This window comes from Rhopalosiphum padi, chromosome 1 (assembly GCF_020882245.1).
Source record: "Rhopalosiphum padi isolate XX-2018 chromosome 1, ASM2088224v1, whole genome shotgun sequence".
Classification (NCBI taxonomy): domain Eukaryota; kingdom Metazoa; phylum Arthropoda; class Insecta; order Hemiptera; family Aphididae; genus Rhopalosiphum; species Rhopalosiphum padi.
Window position 1 is genome coordinate 74,897,698 of NC_083597.1, and position 16,165 is coordinate 74,913,862.

General features: G+C 28.4%; 1 protein-coding gene across 1 annotated transcript; it reads left to right on the plus strand.

The window, feature by feature from the left end:
* The first annotated feature begins 843 nt into the window (after positions 1-843).
* On the plus strand, positions 844-14,240 carry LOC132926910 (uncharacterized). Its single transcript, XM_060991332.1, has 10 exons — positions 844-1,181; positions 4,135-4,721; positions 7,019-7,241; positions 7,560-7,779; positions 7,862-8,102; positions 12,169-12,460; positions 12,559-13,148; positions 13,211-13,433; positions 13,529-13,748; positions 13,845-14,240. Exons 1-10 carry the CDS (start codon positions 947-949, stop codon positions 14,119-14,121), a joined length of 3,108 nt encoding a protein of 1,035 aa, XP_060847315.1. The 5' UTR covers positions 844-946; the 3' UTR covers positions 14,122-14,240.
* The last annotated feature ends 1,925 nt before the right edge of the window (positions 14,241-16,165 follow it).

Here is a 16,165-nt window from a genome sequence, read left to right on the forward strand (position 1 = left end):
CTTAAAAATATAACTTTCATAAGTCTTTTAGATAAAACAAATTTATATCCAGCAATTCATATTGCTCTAACTATTGCATTAACTCTACCAGTTACTACTTGTTCAGTAGAAAGAACTTTTAGTACACTGCGTAGAGTAAAAACTTGGACAAGAAATACTATTGGTGATAGTCAACTTAATGGTTTATGCATGATAGCTGTTCATAAAGAATTTGTCAAAAATCATAAATTAGAACTGATTGAAGAAATTATAAATGAATTTGGTCTACTACCACGCAGAATGGAACTATTATTCAATGATTGAATAGTTATTATTTATAATTAATTATTAATATTTGTATATTATTTTTTTCTTTAACCCCAAGTTGTGTGAAGTAATACGTATATAAAGTTTGGTTTTTATGATGTTTTTTTAATTTCATTATGTTTGTTTTTAAGTAAAATAAATAAGTTATTTCCAAATGGTTTGTTAGTTCTTTATTTATTTTATAGAAGTTAGAAACATTTAATTATATAAGTAACCTAAAATTATCAAATCAATGATAACATTTTATTTATGTATAAAAAAAATGCATTTGTTAATTTAAAGTTGCACATTGATTAATTAAAATTAATGATGTAAGATTAATTTCTAACTATCTACATATAATTAATAATTTAATTTCTACGTTCCCTACCTATATGTTAGAAACAGATCAAGAACAATAGGTACTTTATCACTAATCAGATAATAAAACAAAAATTAAAATACATTGCCCCCACCTTGACAAATTCCTGCGGACGCTCTTGACTGTATAGATGATATATATATATATATATATATACTTTGTGCGTCCTGTGGCCTATACCTATATAAAAAAAAACTTAAATTTTTCTTACCATTAATCGTACTATAATAATATTTTGTTATTAATTTTAAGCTACGTTTTTGAATTTTTATATTCAAAATGTTGCCAAACATATTTCTTTGTACAATTTCGTGTGCTGTAATCGCCATTACAAGAGCGTCGAATATTTTAGTGTTTATGCCGATGCCGTTTAAAAGCCATATTCGTGGATTTCAACCGTTGTTTGAAGAGTTGACTTACAGAGGACACAACGTAACCGTAGTCAGTTCATTTCCTCAAAATCGCCAGATTGTCAACTACACAGACATTGGACCATTTTTTATCACAGAACCTGGTTCGTTAACCGTAATAAATAACATATTTGAATTCTAATTCGGTACAAATTATTGAAATAGGTACCTATACACATCTACATTAAAAATATATTTTTATATTTCGGTTTTTAATTTAAAAAGCGCTAAATAGTATTATTTTTGTTTATATTATTTATTAGGTACATAATTCTAAAACATTTAATGAAAATTGAAATATCTTATGCGTATAGGTCTATATCAGATGACCCGCGTGCAAAGAGTTGGGTGATTCAATCTTCCATTGCCTTTTTTGAATTTGGATTATTAACGGTTATTAGTTTTATAGAATTATTATTAAAAGGAAGTTTACTTCTGCAAGATTCCTGAAGTATAATGTATTATCAAAAAAACACAGTTAAAAATTGTATAAACACTTTTAATATACTATATAGTTAGTAAGTATACTTAAAGAATTAATACAAATATAATACTATTTTTCTTCATAACCGCCTCCATGAAGAAATTTTGCATACTGGTTTGCTTAATATAAATTAAAGTCTATAGTAGGTATAAGGTATATAAATCACCATAAGCCAAATAATCTATAGGTATTATACTAATATTACTAATAAAAAAAGTAAGATATTTACTATCAAAAATCAAAAATAATATACGACCTAATATAATAGGGTACAACACGATTGCGAACGTTCTACTTTTTTTATAACACGATTGCGAACGAATAACTCTTATCATAGTATAATTAGTATTAATAGATTAATAGAGAATTGTTTTTTTAGTCGAAACTAGAACGATTGCGAACGTTTTTTTTAGACAACGTTGCCAAGTTTATAATTTCTGAATATTTTAAACATTTATTACAAACATTTTTTTTAATATAAACTATTGGTATTAATAATACATACAATCAAAACAACAACTCTTCGTTACAAACTAAAATAAAATTATACAAATAGGTATGTGCGTTTAAAATGTTGATTAATTAAAACAATTTTCGTTGTATAAATATTAATAAAACTGTTACAAAATGTACTTGTTAATTTTACGTTATAGAAACTGAATAAAAAAATAATATAATACATTCAAAATACTAGTTTTAAAAATACACATGTTAGCTAGTGTTACGTTAGAAACTGAAGAATAAATAAAATAATACATACATACGTAGATCTGAGTTCTGAATAAAAAATAAAATAATACATAAAAATACATTCAAAATAATAGTTTTTAAAATTTTTTTTCTACATTTTTACTTTTTTTTAAATTTTTTCCTTGGTAGGAATTTCCAGTTTTTCTTAAATATAAAATTAAATCCTTGCTTTTTTTCTAATCATTATAATTTTGTAGAGTTAATTCAATTTTAGATTTATCTTTTTTGGCCATAGGATTATGTACATTGTTTTTAATTGAATTAATTATTGTCAAAGTTTGAGCTTGTGTTTCTTTTAAAACTGATATAACTACGTGGAGGCTATAAAACTGACCATTGTACGTCCTATGAAAGCTCTCTGGACCATTAGTAGTTCTAAAAAATAATTATACAAACTTAGAGATTTTGAATTTACGAATAAAATTAACATAGGAAGGAACAAGAATTTAATTTAAAAAATTTTAAAACCATACCTTGGATTTACTGAGGGTTCTTGTGCCCAAAGATATGGTGGAAATAATGAATCAGGTGCAATATATGTCGATACTAAATAGTCTGTAAATACATGAGCTTTTTCTAGGTTGGGGCATTCGGCTATTAATGCTAAAAAAGCATCTTCAATTTCGTCACTGGGTAAAAACGGTAAGCTGAAAAATCATTTTAACCATTGTACTTATCTATCTTATCGGCAAAAAACCCTTATATAATTACTATTTGATTATTTTTAAAATTATTATTTAAAAATTTGTTATTAACACGAAATCTGATAACATCGCAAAATTAAAGTCGGGTAAAAACGTTCGCAATCGTTCCATTCGCAATCGTATATTACCCATATAATAAACTATAAATTATCTGCATTATGAAACATTCATTATTTCTTTGAGCCAGGGTCATATTTATGGGGATAGTTAAAAGGGATTACTGCCCTTACCCAATAATAAGCATTTAAACATTTTTCTAAATTAAGTGTTTAAGTGTTTGATATATATATATTAGTATTACAAAATTATTTTACCCTTTATTAATTTAATTTATATTATTAAAAAAAAATGGATCAAATGTTTGTCACATAAATAATAATAATAACCATTCGAAAACCAAGCAATTCTATAATTAAAAACTTTTTAAGAAACATCGAATTCACAATAGAATTGATGTTAAAATATATTGAAATAAATTAGACCATAATAAAAAATAAAGTTATATTAACTCATAACTGATTTGATTTTTATAATTTATTTAAGATGAAATCTTATCATAATAGCTTTCAAATTATTGAAATTATTTGGTTTTTTGACCAAAAGTACACACTTACTATTCTTTTTTCTATTCAAAAAATAATAATATTATTTATTCTAATTTTCTGAAACTTTGTCTTATTTATTTAAATACGATTGCATCGACCATTTTTCGGACATAAAATCATACAGTTCTAAATACCTTGTATTCATATTTATACGGGTTGTTAAAATTGTCTCGTTCTGGTGCAGATATTATACTAATTAGGTAAATAAATACTCTATACTTGTAAAATTTTTTCTTAATTTATATACCGACTTTAGAAAAAAACGGACTTGTCTAGTCTTTGTATAGAGCCCTTCGAATATAGTAATGATATTCTGTGCGTGCCGGATCTAGGGGGGGAATTATGTATTAAGGTATTATCCTTGACCCGGGCGCTGTTGGTATAGGGGCTCTTAAATGAAAAATACTGACCCCCGTAGTTATAATACTATGTAAGGGTGCTACATTTTTATTAGCCCTAAGCGTTCAATGTTCTAGATTCGACACTGATTATATTTATAACTAATTTATTTTAGAAAGAAATGTTATGGAAATGACGGACAAGAACTTTGTAACGTCGGTTTTGTCGGTATGGGACCTTAGCTTAATATTGTCCAAAGTCTTGACACATAAATCAATGGTGGACTTCCTCCGAACAAATTCTGACTCGTTCGATTTAATTATAATAGAATCGTGTTGTCAAGAATATACTGTGGCCTTGGGCCATAAATTCAACGCCCCTGTTATTAATATGGTGCCGGCCATGATGTGGAGCAGTGTTAGCAAATGGCTGCACGTCCCTTCCACGTTCTCTTACATACCGAACACCCTTTTGGGAGCAACGAGCGATATGAGTTTCACTCAGCGATTAAAAAACACCATTACTGGGATGATGCAATTGTATGTAGAAAATTATTTGTATTTACCTAAAATGAAGGAAATAATGGACACACACTTCATATACAAAGGATGGGAATCCAGGCCTTCACTTGAAGATATGTTGAATAATGTATCCTTAACACTAGTCAACGCTCATTATGCGATCGGTGTATCCAGACCATATCTTCCGGGTGTTATTGATATAGGTGGTATGCATATCAAAAAGTCCAAATCTCTGTCTGGTGTAAGTATAATTAATTTAGTATAACTAAGTTATATAGGCACTGAGGTAGCATTAGATATACCGTATACCTACATTTTTCTTCTTTTTCTTAGTCGTTAGTCGTTTCCAACTATATAGATCAGAAGACCACAAACTACTTTTGTCGCATTAGATATAGGTACAATATTAATTTGTCCTCGACACTAGAAATGTGTTTTTTTTTTGTAAAATTCACCATACTTCATAATTCTTTATATAGTTAGATACTAACCTAATACTTGGTTTTCGGCCAATATTCGCTGCATAATGTATGAGCTTTCTGGACACAGTGCATCCTAGCATGGCGATCGTCGCGGACGGCGTTTGACGTCGGGGGGTTTACAATACGCCTAGTGCCTGCGGTCGAAAAATGATTAATAACAATAATTCTCACACCCGCAATATTCGTGTGTGCACAGTGCAAACGTATAATATATTGTACAAAAGTGTGTACGTGTGTGTGTGTGTGTGTGTGTGCAGTGCGCACGTGAACGTGTGCGTGACCACGATATCAGTAGGTATAGATGCTTATATTCAAGTATTCAACGGATGTTGTTGTCGTTCTTTGAAAAGGTATTATACCTATATTATACCTATATAATACTTGAGCAAAGATTAGATGCTAAATCACATTCATGTTTGCCGTTTGGTTACCAAACAATATACATTATATTTTATAACGTATAAATTCTATTTAAAAAGAAATATACACTCTTGTAGTTTATTTTGTATTCCATGGTCTGTTTCAAATGTTCAATAATTAACACAAGAAAACAGTTGTATATTATGCTATTGTATTTAATAATAACATCCGCACAGCCGTACAGAGTTCATTCATTCAAATTGTTTATAATTTAAAATTGTATTCATTTCATTGTTATTTCATATTTGTAAATAGGTAGGTACTAACATATTAAAATGTTATATATTTAATCAAATATTAAGTGTACCTATTTTATTATTGAGCACCAATATTGAATATGTGATTATATTTATTATTTTGTTTAGAGCTGTAAAATTATTTTTGTGATTGAAAAATGGAAATTTGTTTATATCACTATATTGATATACGTATTATGTGGAGCGCCGGTCTGGCCGATTGCAATAAAACACAGCATGTGCAAACTTCCCCAAACGATTTATTCTTGATGACCATTCGTTAATAACGATAAATGTTTATTATATCGTAATTTTGTTATGCACGTAACAATGTCAATTGTCGGGATGAGCTAAAACGGTTCGTTTATTGAGTTACTAATGCAAGCTAGGTAGTTATAAATCATAATCAATCAAGGAAGCACCAGCAGAATAAAAAGGCATATCTAATAGTTAGGGCGATCATAGACGTCAACAACAATTACCGATAATCGACGCCAGACGTCTCCGCGTGACATTGGGTTTTACCTATAGTACCAATAGATGCCCCGTGCAGTGTTGGGCTTTACTCAGCATCAATGAGCATTTCCGTGGACCACGGCGGGATTCTGGACTTTCTCCGATGCCGCTGAACGTTTCGATGCAAAGTTGGATTTTATCCCAGCACTATATAAAATGCCATCACGTCACAACGCGATAGGCGAGATCACGCTTAATCAATACGGGTACGGGTCGCAAACCCAACCAGTACACGCGTGGGTTAGGTTAGGTTCTACAAAGCCCAAGAGCTATTAGTAATAGCCTATTACTGACGGAAAATAAATAAATCCAATAGAAGAAAATTACAGTTTATTTTATTTAGATTCAAAGAGCTCTTAGAACATAATTTTTAATTAATATTTAATTCAATTAATAATTTTTTTCAATCACATTTAAAAAAAAAATACAAAACATTTTTTTTGTGATCCTTATAGGTAGTCTATAAACTACATACTATTAATTCAAAAAGTCTGTAATTATATTATCGTTAAATAGTGTTTAAAATGTTTAAATTCAATTCCAATTCAAAATAAATAATATACCTAATTACTCTAAGTAAACAGTGCCTACTGTACCTATGTAGGTGACTACTCACATAATTTAATGTATTACAGATTTGAGATTATACAACTATGAGTGTTTTAGATGATAATATAATAATGAATAATAAAAGAATTACATATTCGTATTATGTGCTGTCTATTTTGTATAACTAGTTTTTCTTTAATTTTTGTAGCCTTGCTGATTTATCAAAACTGACACCTATATCTTATTCTATATAAGCACATAATAAAATATATCAGTTTCTTGAAAATAAAATTTAAAAATGTATATAAAATGTGTTGTATTCTTTTTTGTTTTAGGATCTTCAAACTTTTGTGGATTCAGCAGAGCATGGAGTAATTTATTTCAGTTTTGGCTCGGTGATTAACTTAAATCACCTACCTCGAGAAAAATTGAATATCTTTCTTGGCGCAATTGAAAAATTAAAACAAAAAGTAATACTAAAATGGATACCAACTTCTACTGTTAAATTATCTCAAAATGTTATGACTGGTTCGTGGTTTCCTCAAAGTGATATTTTAGGTAAATATATCAATACAATACAACCCAACTATTCAATTATAGGTACTTATTAGTTATTAATTACTATCCATATACTTGATAGGAGCAACCAGATCAACCATTTTTTTGTTTGATTTACTTATACTTTTTATTTTTTGTTTAAAATTGTGTAAGCTGCAATGGTTTTTGAGATGGCTGAATTCTCAGAATTATTTTGCGAAAATGCTTTTGTCAAGAGATACATGCAGAAAATACTACCTCAGTACCTCTTACAAAATAATAAAATTTTATTTCCACATATTTTAACATTTATGTATATATTACACCTATCAATAACAGCTCATCCAAATGTCAAACTTTTCATTACTCACGGAGGACTACATAGCTTAGAAGAAACCGTTTATTACGCAAAACCTATAGTTGCTGTACCATTTTTTGCTGATCAGTTTTTAAACATGAAATTTGTAGAGAGAAAGGGTTATGGTAAAGTAGTAGATTTTTTAAAAATGACTGAAGAATCGTTCGTAAATTCCATCAAAGAAGTATTGTCAAATCCAACGTAAGCACTGAAAATAATATATTGTATTTTATCATTTATACCATACCGTGTTGTAAAGTTGTTTAACGTTCTTTAATTATAGGTTTAAAAAGAATGTAGAAATCCAGAGTAGGATCTACAGAGATGAGCCTATGAAACCATTAGATCGAGCTGTCTACTGGATCGAGTATGTTATTCAGAATGGAGGAGCTGGACATCTAAAAAGTGACTCAATAGGGTTAAATGATGTACAGTATTTTTTGTTTGATATATTATTTATGTTACTGATACCAATTATATGTTTAATTTGGTCATGTTATTTAATTGTAGTAAAAATTACTCATAAACTGTATTAAAATATTACACTGCATATCATTATTTTAAAACCAATTTTATCGGAAATTTATTTTTATCAATTGTATTCTTTTGAAAACATATCAAATAATTATGCTGTTTAAACAACGATGATATATATTAAACAATATTTTGTCGAGAATCAGAATTATATATTTGCCCAGGGGTAATGGAAGGGCAAAATCAATTTTGTATAAATAACCTATTTTTGGGGGCACTTTTTTTTGTAGCACCGCCCCTGCGAGTAGATATTGTACTTTTCCAATATATTACAGATAAAGATATATACAAGTTAGAAAATATATTGACCACATTTTTAAGTTCCGATAAATTATTTATCAACGCGGACCACCAATTGGGAACCACTGTACTAGTCTCTAGTTACTAGTCTTTAAATTTTTATGGTACCTTTATTAAACCAATATAATGTAGAGGTCTAGAAAAAAATTATTGTTTTAAATTCGAATTTTAAAGATGAGCTCACGCAGTCACGGGGGATTTTATTTCAACAAATGTAAATCGAATAGTTTTTGTATTTTAATTCATACATTCCATTGGTTACAGAATATAAATAAATATAATTAATTATCAAGAAAATGTGTATGGCGATGAAAAAACTCTTATGTTAAATTTTATGTTTTATCTAAATTTAGATACAAAAATATATTTTATTTTTGTAAATGAAAATGAAAATGCTATGATAAATCAATCATAAATTATACAACTGGCCTTAAAAATACTTGCTTAAATAATATTATAAAATCATTAAATAGCAATGGTCTCTTTGAGTTCATATTTCAAGAAAAATTTGAAGATTTTAAATGTGTTATAATCAGGACCGTATTGAGCTTTGGTGGCGCCCTTGGCGAACTACTGCATTTGCGCCCCCCCCCCCCAAAAAAAAAAATTGGATATATGCATTTGACAAGCCACGTGCATTTCGTATAATCGTATAGGTACAATTATGCTATAAATACATACATACCTACCTATTTAAAGATAATATTAATGTTATCATACATATAAATAATATGTACGCAATTATTAAATATTTTAAAATGCTCATAATTCACTTAAAAATTATCGTAAATAATCAACGGGAAAACACAGATAATGTTCTTGCCTAAAAGTTTGATAATAGGTGAATTCACTCTAATATAAAAACTAAAAGCACACTATTGAAACTGGTGGACGAAAATTTATCATGTCGTACGTGTGTAAGATGGAGACAACGCATGTGGGTGTGGCACTGTGGCGTCCTTTTAAGATATTCCATATATAATAAATTGTAATATTTTAAATTTTGTGCTCTAACAGCTTTAACCTAAATAATTTTTATACGATAAAAATAGAGCCATTTATTTTATAAAAATAAAACTCTGTTTTTAGACCTCTAATATCAACAACTCCATGATGATATAGGTAATAAAATAAAATATAATACTTAAACAATTTTTATATAGGTACCTAATAGTTATAATTAAATAATAGTTATAAACACATATAATATATTTGTAACATCGTGTCATGTTCGTACGGCCAAAAATTATTTGTTTTCAAACTAAAATTGTTCGGCGAGTACGGCCAATGCAATATATGAATCACGAGACGAACCTATTCATAACCAAAAAAAAATAAGTTTTAAAATTGATTTTTTCAACCAGATTTTAGACACTGTTATCCAATCAATCATTAGAGATTTTCAGAACTTACTGAACACAGCAAAAGTGAAAAATATTTTAAAAATCAATTGGTATTTAATTATTATGAATTCCTAAAATCCAAATATGTATGACTAATGAATTTACAATCAATTATTATATAACTATAAAAATAAAAAATATTTCGGTACATTCCCATCACTACTTATATTGTTTCTTTAAAATAAAAAAATAAAAATATTTTTGTAGGTATGGTCACATAAAAATAAGGGGGAGTAGAGGGGTAGAACACGATTGAGAACGGTCCTTATCGGCCGTACCTTTTTTAATAGCATAATTAAAAATAAAAATAATAAAAATACAATATATTTAAGATATCAATCACTATATTTTGGTTACAAAATAAACTTACCTAGAATATATATTTATATACAACATATTTGTCAGCTTAAGATTAAAAATTTAAAAAATCAATATTTATTTGCCAGTATATACACAATTTAAATTTTTTTTCCCAAATACTAATTTCCGGTTAATTTTAAATACCTTATTATGTCCTTATTTTGTTCAAACTCTTTATATAAATTAATTGTTGAAACAATACGATTATAATCTTTGCTGGCCATGGTTTTTGTAATATTATTTTCAATGGAGTTGATTATTGTCTAAAAGTTTAGATAACTAAAAGTTAAGATAAATGGCAACGTCGCTAGAAAAATCGTTCTCAATCGTTTGATTTTAAGGTACAAAAAAATGTTTATTTGATCTGCCGACATCGTTCTCAATCGTGTTGCTAAAAAGGTAAAACGTTCTCAATCGTACAACACCGGAGTGGAGGGGATAAGTTAAAATGAGAGCACAATTTTTTTTTTTAAAGGCGGCAAAATTTGATTTTGTCTAGGACACTATTTTTGCTTGAGCCGGCCCTGACGTGAACGAATTCATTTTTTAAGTGAACGTTCCGAACACTAATAAGAAGTGAATCTCGAGTGGTGAAGTGTTTTATAATGTATAGTCTTCAGTCTTCAATACTATACACGAGCGGCCTCTTGTTAGATACATTTTGAAGTTCAAGATTTTGAAGGTTTTCTGTTGATTATATTATGTTAATATTACTATATAGCATATAGCTAGATTTGCTGCCTCGACTGACTGTTACCAACATATTAAATTGCTATATTCTTTTTTTATGCCAGTTTCCACTACCTGTTACTTTTTAGTTTTTACTTAATAGTTATTATCAAATTATATAATATATTGAACCTTGAGTTTTCGTAGCCGGTATTAACAATTCTATTCAAATCGTCATGAAGGTAAGATGACAAGTAACTTGCATTATAAATGATTTTTACTCATGCAGGACAGTTTGGTTTCTTTAATACAGGTACGTGTATCTTACTTACTGATTCCCTGTAATTCAGAATCCTCTATTTGTTAAATTATATTTCACATGTAAATACTTCAAGATTATTATTAAATATTATGCATTGATTTAAATTTTTAATTTACAAATTATTAATTTATTACACAATTCCACGATACGAATCAAAGTAAGAACTAAGAATGACGTGGTTATAACATAATGATTGATTGCTATACTAATTAAAACTGTCTTATCTAATTCTAAATTAAAATTGTATTCTTATTAATGCTATAGTCGTCAGTCGGTAATCGGTATAATAGTATCATATAAATATACAATAACAATATAAGTACCTATAGTTGGTGAGTGATGACTACATTATTTTAACACTATTTTAGTATTATTTTTAAGGTCTTAGGACTTTTACTATAGTAGGCTTTTTTACTGTTCTCTCTGTTATTTCATGTCATTATTTTGTTAATTAAGCTTATTGTTCAGTTGCATAAACCATAATATAGCAAGAAACAAATAACAGAAAAAGTTAAACTATACTAATAATAATGAACTGTTTTGACGATTACAAGTTTAATCAACGGTCAGGCGTGGATCCAAGGGAGGGCAAGTGGGCATGCCCCCCTGTAGATTCTGCCACACAGGTAAATTTTAGGATGTCTGTTGTTGGTAGCCGATGAAATACGATACGCACATGATGGTATTGCCCCCCCTCTGTAAATATATTCTGGATCTACGCCTATCAACAGTTGGTATTGAAATAACACAACCAGATTTTTTTTTTACGTCACTCACCGGTTAATTAGTGAAAATTAAAATAAATTATAATTATAATTTGTTCTTAAATTAAAAAATATGAAATATGAATTTAACACTATTTTTATAAATCGTATTTTTATTTAATATTAAAATTATAAGATAATAATTACAAATATGATTTTTCAATGCGCTATACGTTTAATATTATTATAATGTTGATTCTATTTGATTAAAGGTAAATATTTTTGAAACAAATAGCAGATCAACAAAAAACAGTTTGAAATTATTCACATAAAGCTAGTTAAAATGAAAAATTATAATTTTATCATGTGGATTTTTAAACTTCTTACCTTAATCACTGCTGCACAAAGTGCTAATATACTTGTTTTTGCACCAATGCCGTTTAAAAGTCATTTTAGTGGATTTCAACCATTATTCAAAGAACTTGTTAGTAGAGGACATAATCTTACAGTAGTAAGCATGTTTCCACTGAAGACACCGTTAGCGAACTACACAGACATTCCAATTCCAATAGATGAAAATATTTTAAAACGTAAGTGAATAATTATTGCAAATAACAAACAATATAAAACGTGTAATATATATTGCAAAATAATTTTAATATGGGTATAAAAATATTATTTGGTTTAGGTATCGATCCAATGGAGTTGGCCAGTCGTAGTTTTTTAACAGTAGTACCTGGTATGTGGAACATGTCTACATCTATAGCTCCAAAAATAGTTTCCAAACCAGAAATGCAAAATTTCATTCTATCCGAGGATTACACATTTGATCTAGTAATGGTTTTCTCATTTTTACAAGAATACACAATCACACTAGGCCATAAGTACAAAGCACCAGTTATTAATTTAGGCGTTTCGATGTTGTGGCCATCCAATAGTAAATGGATTGGTGAACCATCTACATTTTCATACATACTTGATCAACGAACCAGAGTAACAGATCAAATGTCGTTCTATGAACGGTTCAAAAACACTATCATTGGAATATATCAATTATTTTTGGAAGATCTTTATTATTTACCTTGCCACAAAAATATCATGAATAAATACTTTAAATATAAAGGTTATGAATCTAGGCCTCCCATTGAAGATATGTTGAGAAACGTGTCAGTGTCATTAGTCAATTCGCATTACAGTATTGGTGTGACAAGACCCTACCTGCCTGGTACAATTGAAATTGCAGGACTTCATGTGAACGAACCAAAACCATTAACCGGAGTACAGACATTTTACTATAATCATACTATAGGTACTATATCTAGTAAAAATTAATTTTTTAGAAATTTTTGGAGTTCGTTGAGTCAGCGGAGAATGGAGTTATATATTTTAGTTTTGGTACTATTGTGGATCCATCCAAGTTACCAAATTCAACTATAAACATTTTCATAAACGTTTTAAAGAAAGTGAAACAAAAAGTAATGTGGAAGTGGAATTCAAAGAATCTGCCACAATTGCCCACTCATATTATGGTTAGCGATTGGTTCCCGCAACCCGATATTTTGGGTAGGTATTTATGACTATAATCTAAAATTTTCATTATACACTGGTCACTGATACCGATTAATTTTAACGTATTTATTATAATATTTATTGAATAGGTCACCCAAACGTTCGTCTGTTCATCACACACGGTGGTTTACACGGCCTCGAAGAAGCTACCTATAACGCGTTGCCAATTGTTGGCATTCCTTTCTTTGGCGACCAACACATGAACATGAAATTAGCTGAACGCAATGGCATCGGGAAAATGGTAGATCATGTTGATTTGAATGAAAAATCCATGTTATCTGCCATAAATGAAGTTCTTACAAACCCAAAGTAAATATAATTTAAATAATATGTATAATGACATAGGTAGATATACTTACAAAATAATACATTATACAAATAATGATAATTTATTATGCGTTTTAGGTATAAAGAAAACTCGAAGATACGAAGTGAAATATTTAAAGATATCCATCCAAGACCAATGGACCGGGCGATATATTGGGTTGAATATGTTCTCCGTCATGGTGGGGCTAATTACCTCACAAGTAGTAGTGTTGAATTAAATTTTAATCAATATTTCCTAGTAGACGTTTGTTTTGTAATTATTGGCACGACTGCTATAAGTATATTTTTAATAGTAATGATGATTAAATATATTTTTAAAACTAAAAATATCAATTCTTCTAAGAAAAAAAGATAAAATATGATTAATTTATTAATTATAATTTACAATATTCTACACGATTACTTACATAAGTATATTAATTTGTAATAAGTCTACAATTTTTAGTTCTAATAAATAATAATTGACAATTATAATTACTAACGCGTTTAATTATACATAATTTATTAATTTGGTAATATAGCTATAATAAGATGTGCAAAAGGTATTGGTGGACATCGGGGGAGAGGCTTAGGGGGAGGGGGCTTAGCCCCCCAAGTATTTCAATAGACCCCCCAAAAATCGAAGGTAATATTTCATTACTTATTATACTTTGTTAAAAAACTAAATGATATTAAATACAATAACTATAAGTTCCTTATATTATATTATTAAATAGACAGTGTTCCCTAATCCCTTGTACTGATAAAGAAAAATATATGCTATACCTGCTAACAAAATAAGTTAATTAATAAATCAATAATATTTAAAATACTGGTTATACTTACTAATTATTAATGTAAAATATAATTGATTTGATAAATTTAGTCTTTAAGGCGAGTCCTACTTTTTAAAGCGGACCGATAAATGTATTGATTTTATTTTTACTATGATGTATTTTATCTATTTTTATTTTCGTGCATAAGACAGATAACGAGTAAACGATAAGTTATTGTCGATAAAATTCTTCGATTTTCGAAAAAAAGAATGGTTTTGGATATCTAATAGGATATAATATATAGATTGTACTTCGGAAAGGCCAAACTCAAAAATTACCTGTACTTAGTTTCATAATCGGAAAAACACACAAACAATTAAGGAAAACGGAAATTTTTACACAAATCCAATTTTTGACAAAATCGATTTTGGTTTTTTGATATAACTCGAAAATGAATAATTATAGAGAACATACCTACTTGAAACGTTCAAAACATAAGATATTTTCAATTTTTTTAGCGTTTATTTTAAATATCGATTAAAAATTATTTGCCGGGTAGAAATTATTGACAATTTTAAAAATAGTTTCTCATACATTGCTAATTTTTCAACTAAAAAATATCGAAAATCTATGGTGTGCTTCGTTCTAAACCACACAGTTATCATTCATAACCACAGGTTGTAGACCGTACAATACCGCACAATTTTTTTTTTATTGTTAAAAAGGTAAATTTGGAAGGTTAATAATTCAAAACTACACACAATTAATTAACAGTTAAAAATTAAATATTTATGGTTATTAAACAAATTGTAGTAAAAATAATTCAATTTGTGAGATCTTTTAATTTTAATATTGATTAAAAACAATTCAATATATAATAAGATGAAATAAAGATGTATAGTAGATAAAACTAAGATTAGAATAAATGTGATTCCCCTAATAAATAATCCTGGAAATTTAGTCCTCGAAAAAAAGTAACATCACTGGAAAACGTCGAGTGGTTAAACTTAGAGTTTATTGCTTATGTATTCGATGTATAGTTGTACTCGGTACTCACGTAGGTTTCTTAAAAATATTTAAATAACTTCTCGGCGTCGGCACCGAGAGTATTCTCTTTAATTTTATATTTTTAATTATTAATTTATAAATCACTATTATAATAATTAAATTAATCATTATCCCCACTTGCCCCATATTTTTTTTTTAATTTTACAAAATCTGATTTTGAATTATTTTTCATGATACTAATAAATAATTTACATCCTAATGTTTTAAAATATTCTTATGAATTTAATTAAATATTATGCTGTTATACGACTAAAATCAAAACAACAATATAATTTTAGATAAATGTGTACGTTATTGATACAATCAGAGCCGTGCCGTGGGGGGCTTAGAAGGCATGCGCCCCGGGCGCATGGTTTAAAGGGGGGCCAAAAAATTGAAATGCATAATGATAAATAAAATAGGGGGCGAATATTTTTAATTTTGCCCTGGGTGCCAAATTTTAAATTCTTAACGACATGGCTCTGGATACAATGCTCATAATCTGAGCTTGATAAATTTAGTTGAGGGGCCCTAGTCCCAGATTACTGAAAATAATTATTAATAACGTCCTATTTACTATTTAGTTAGAAATAATCT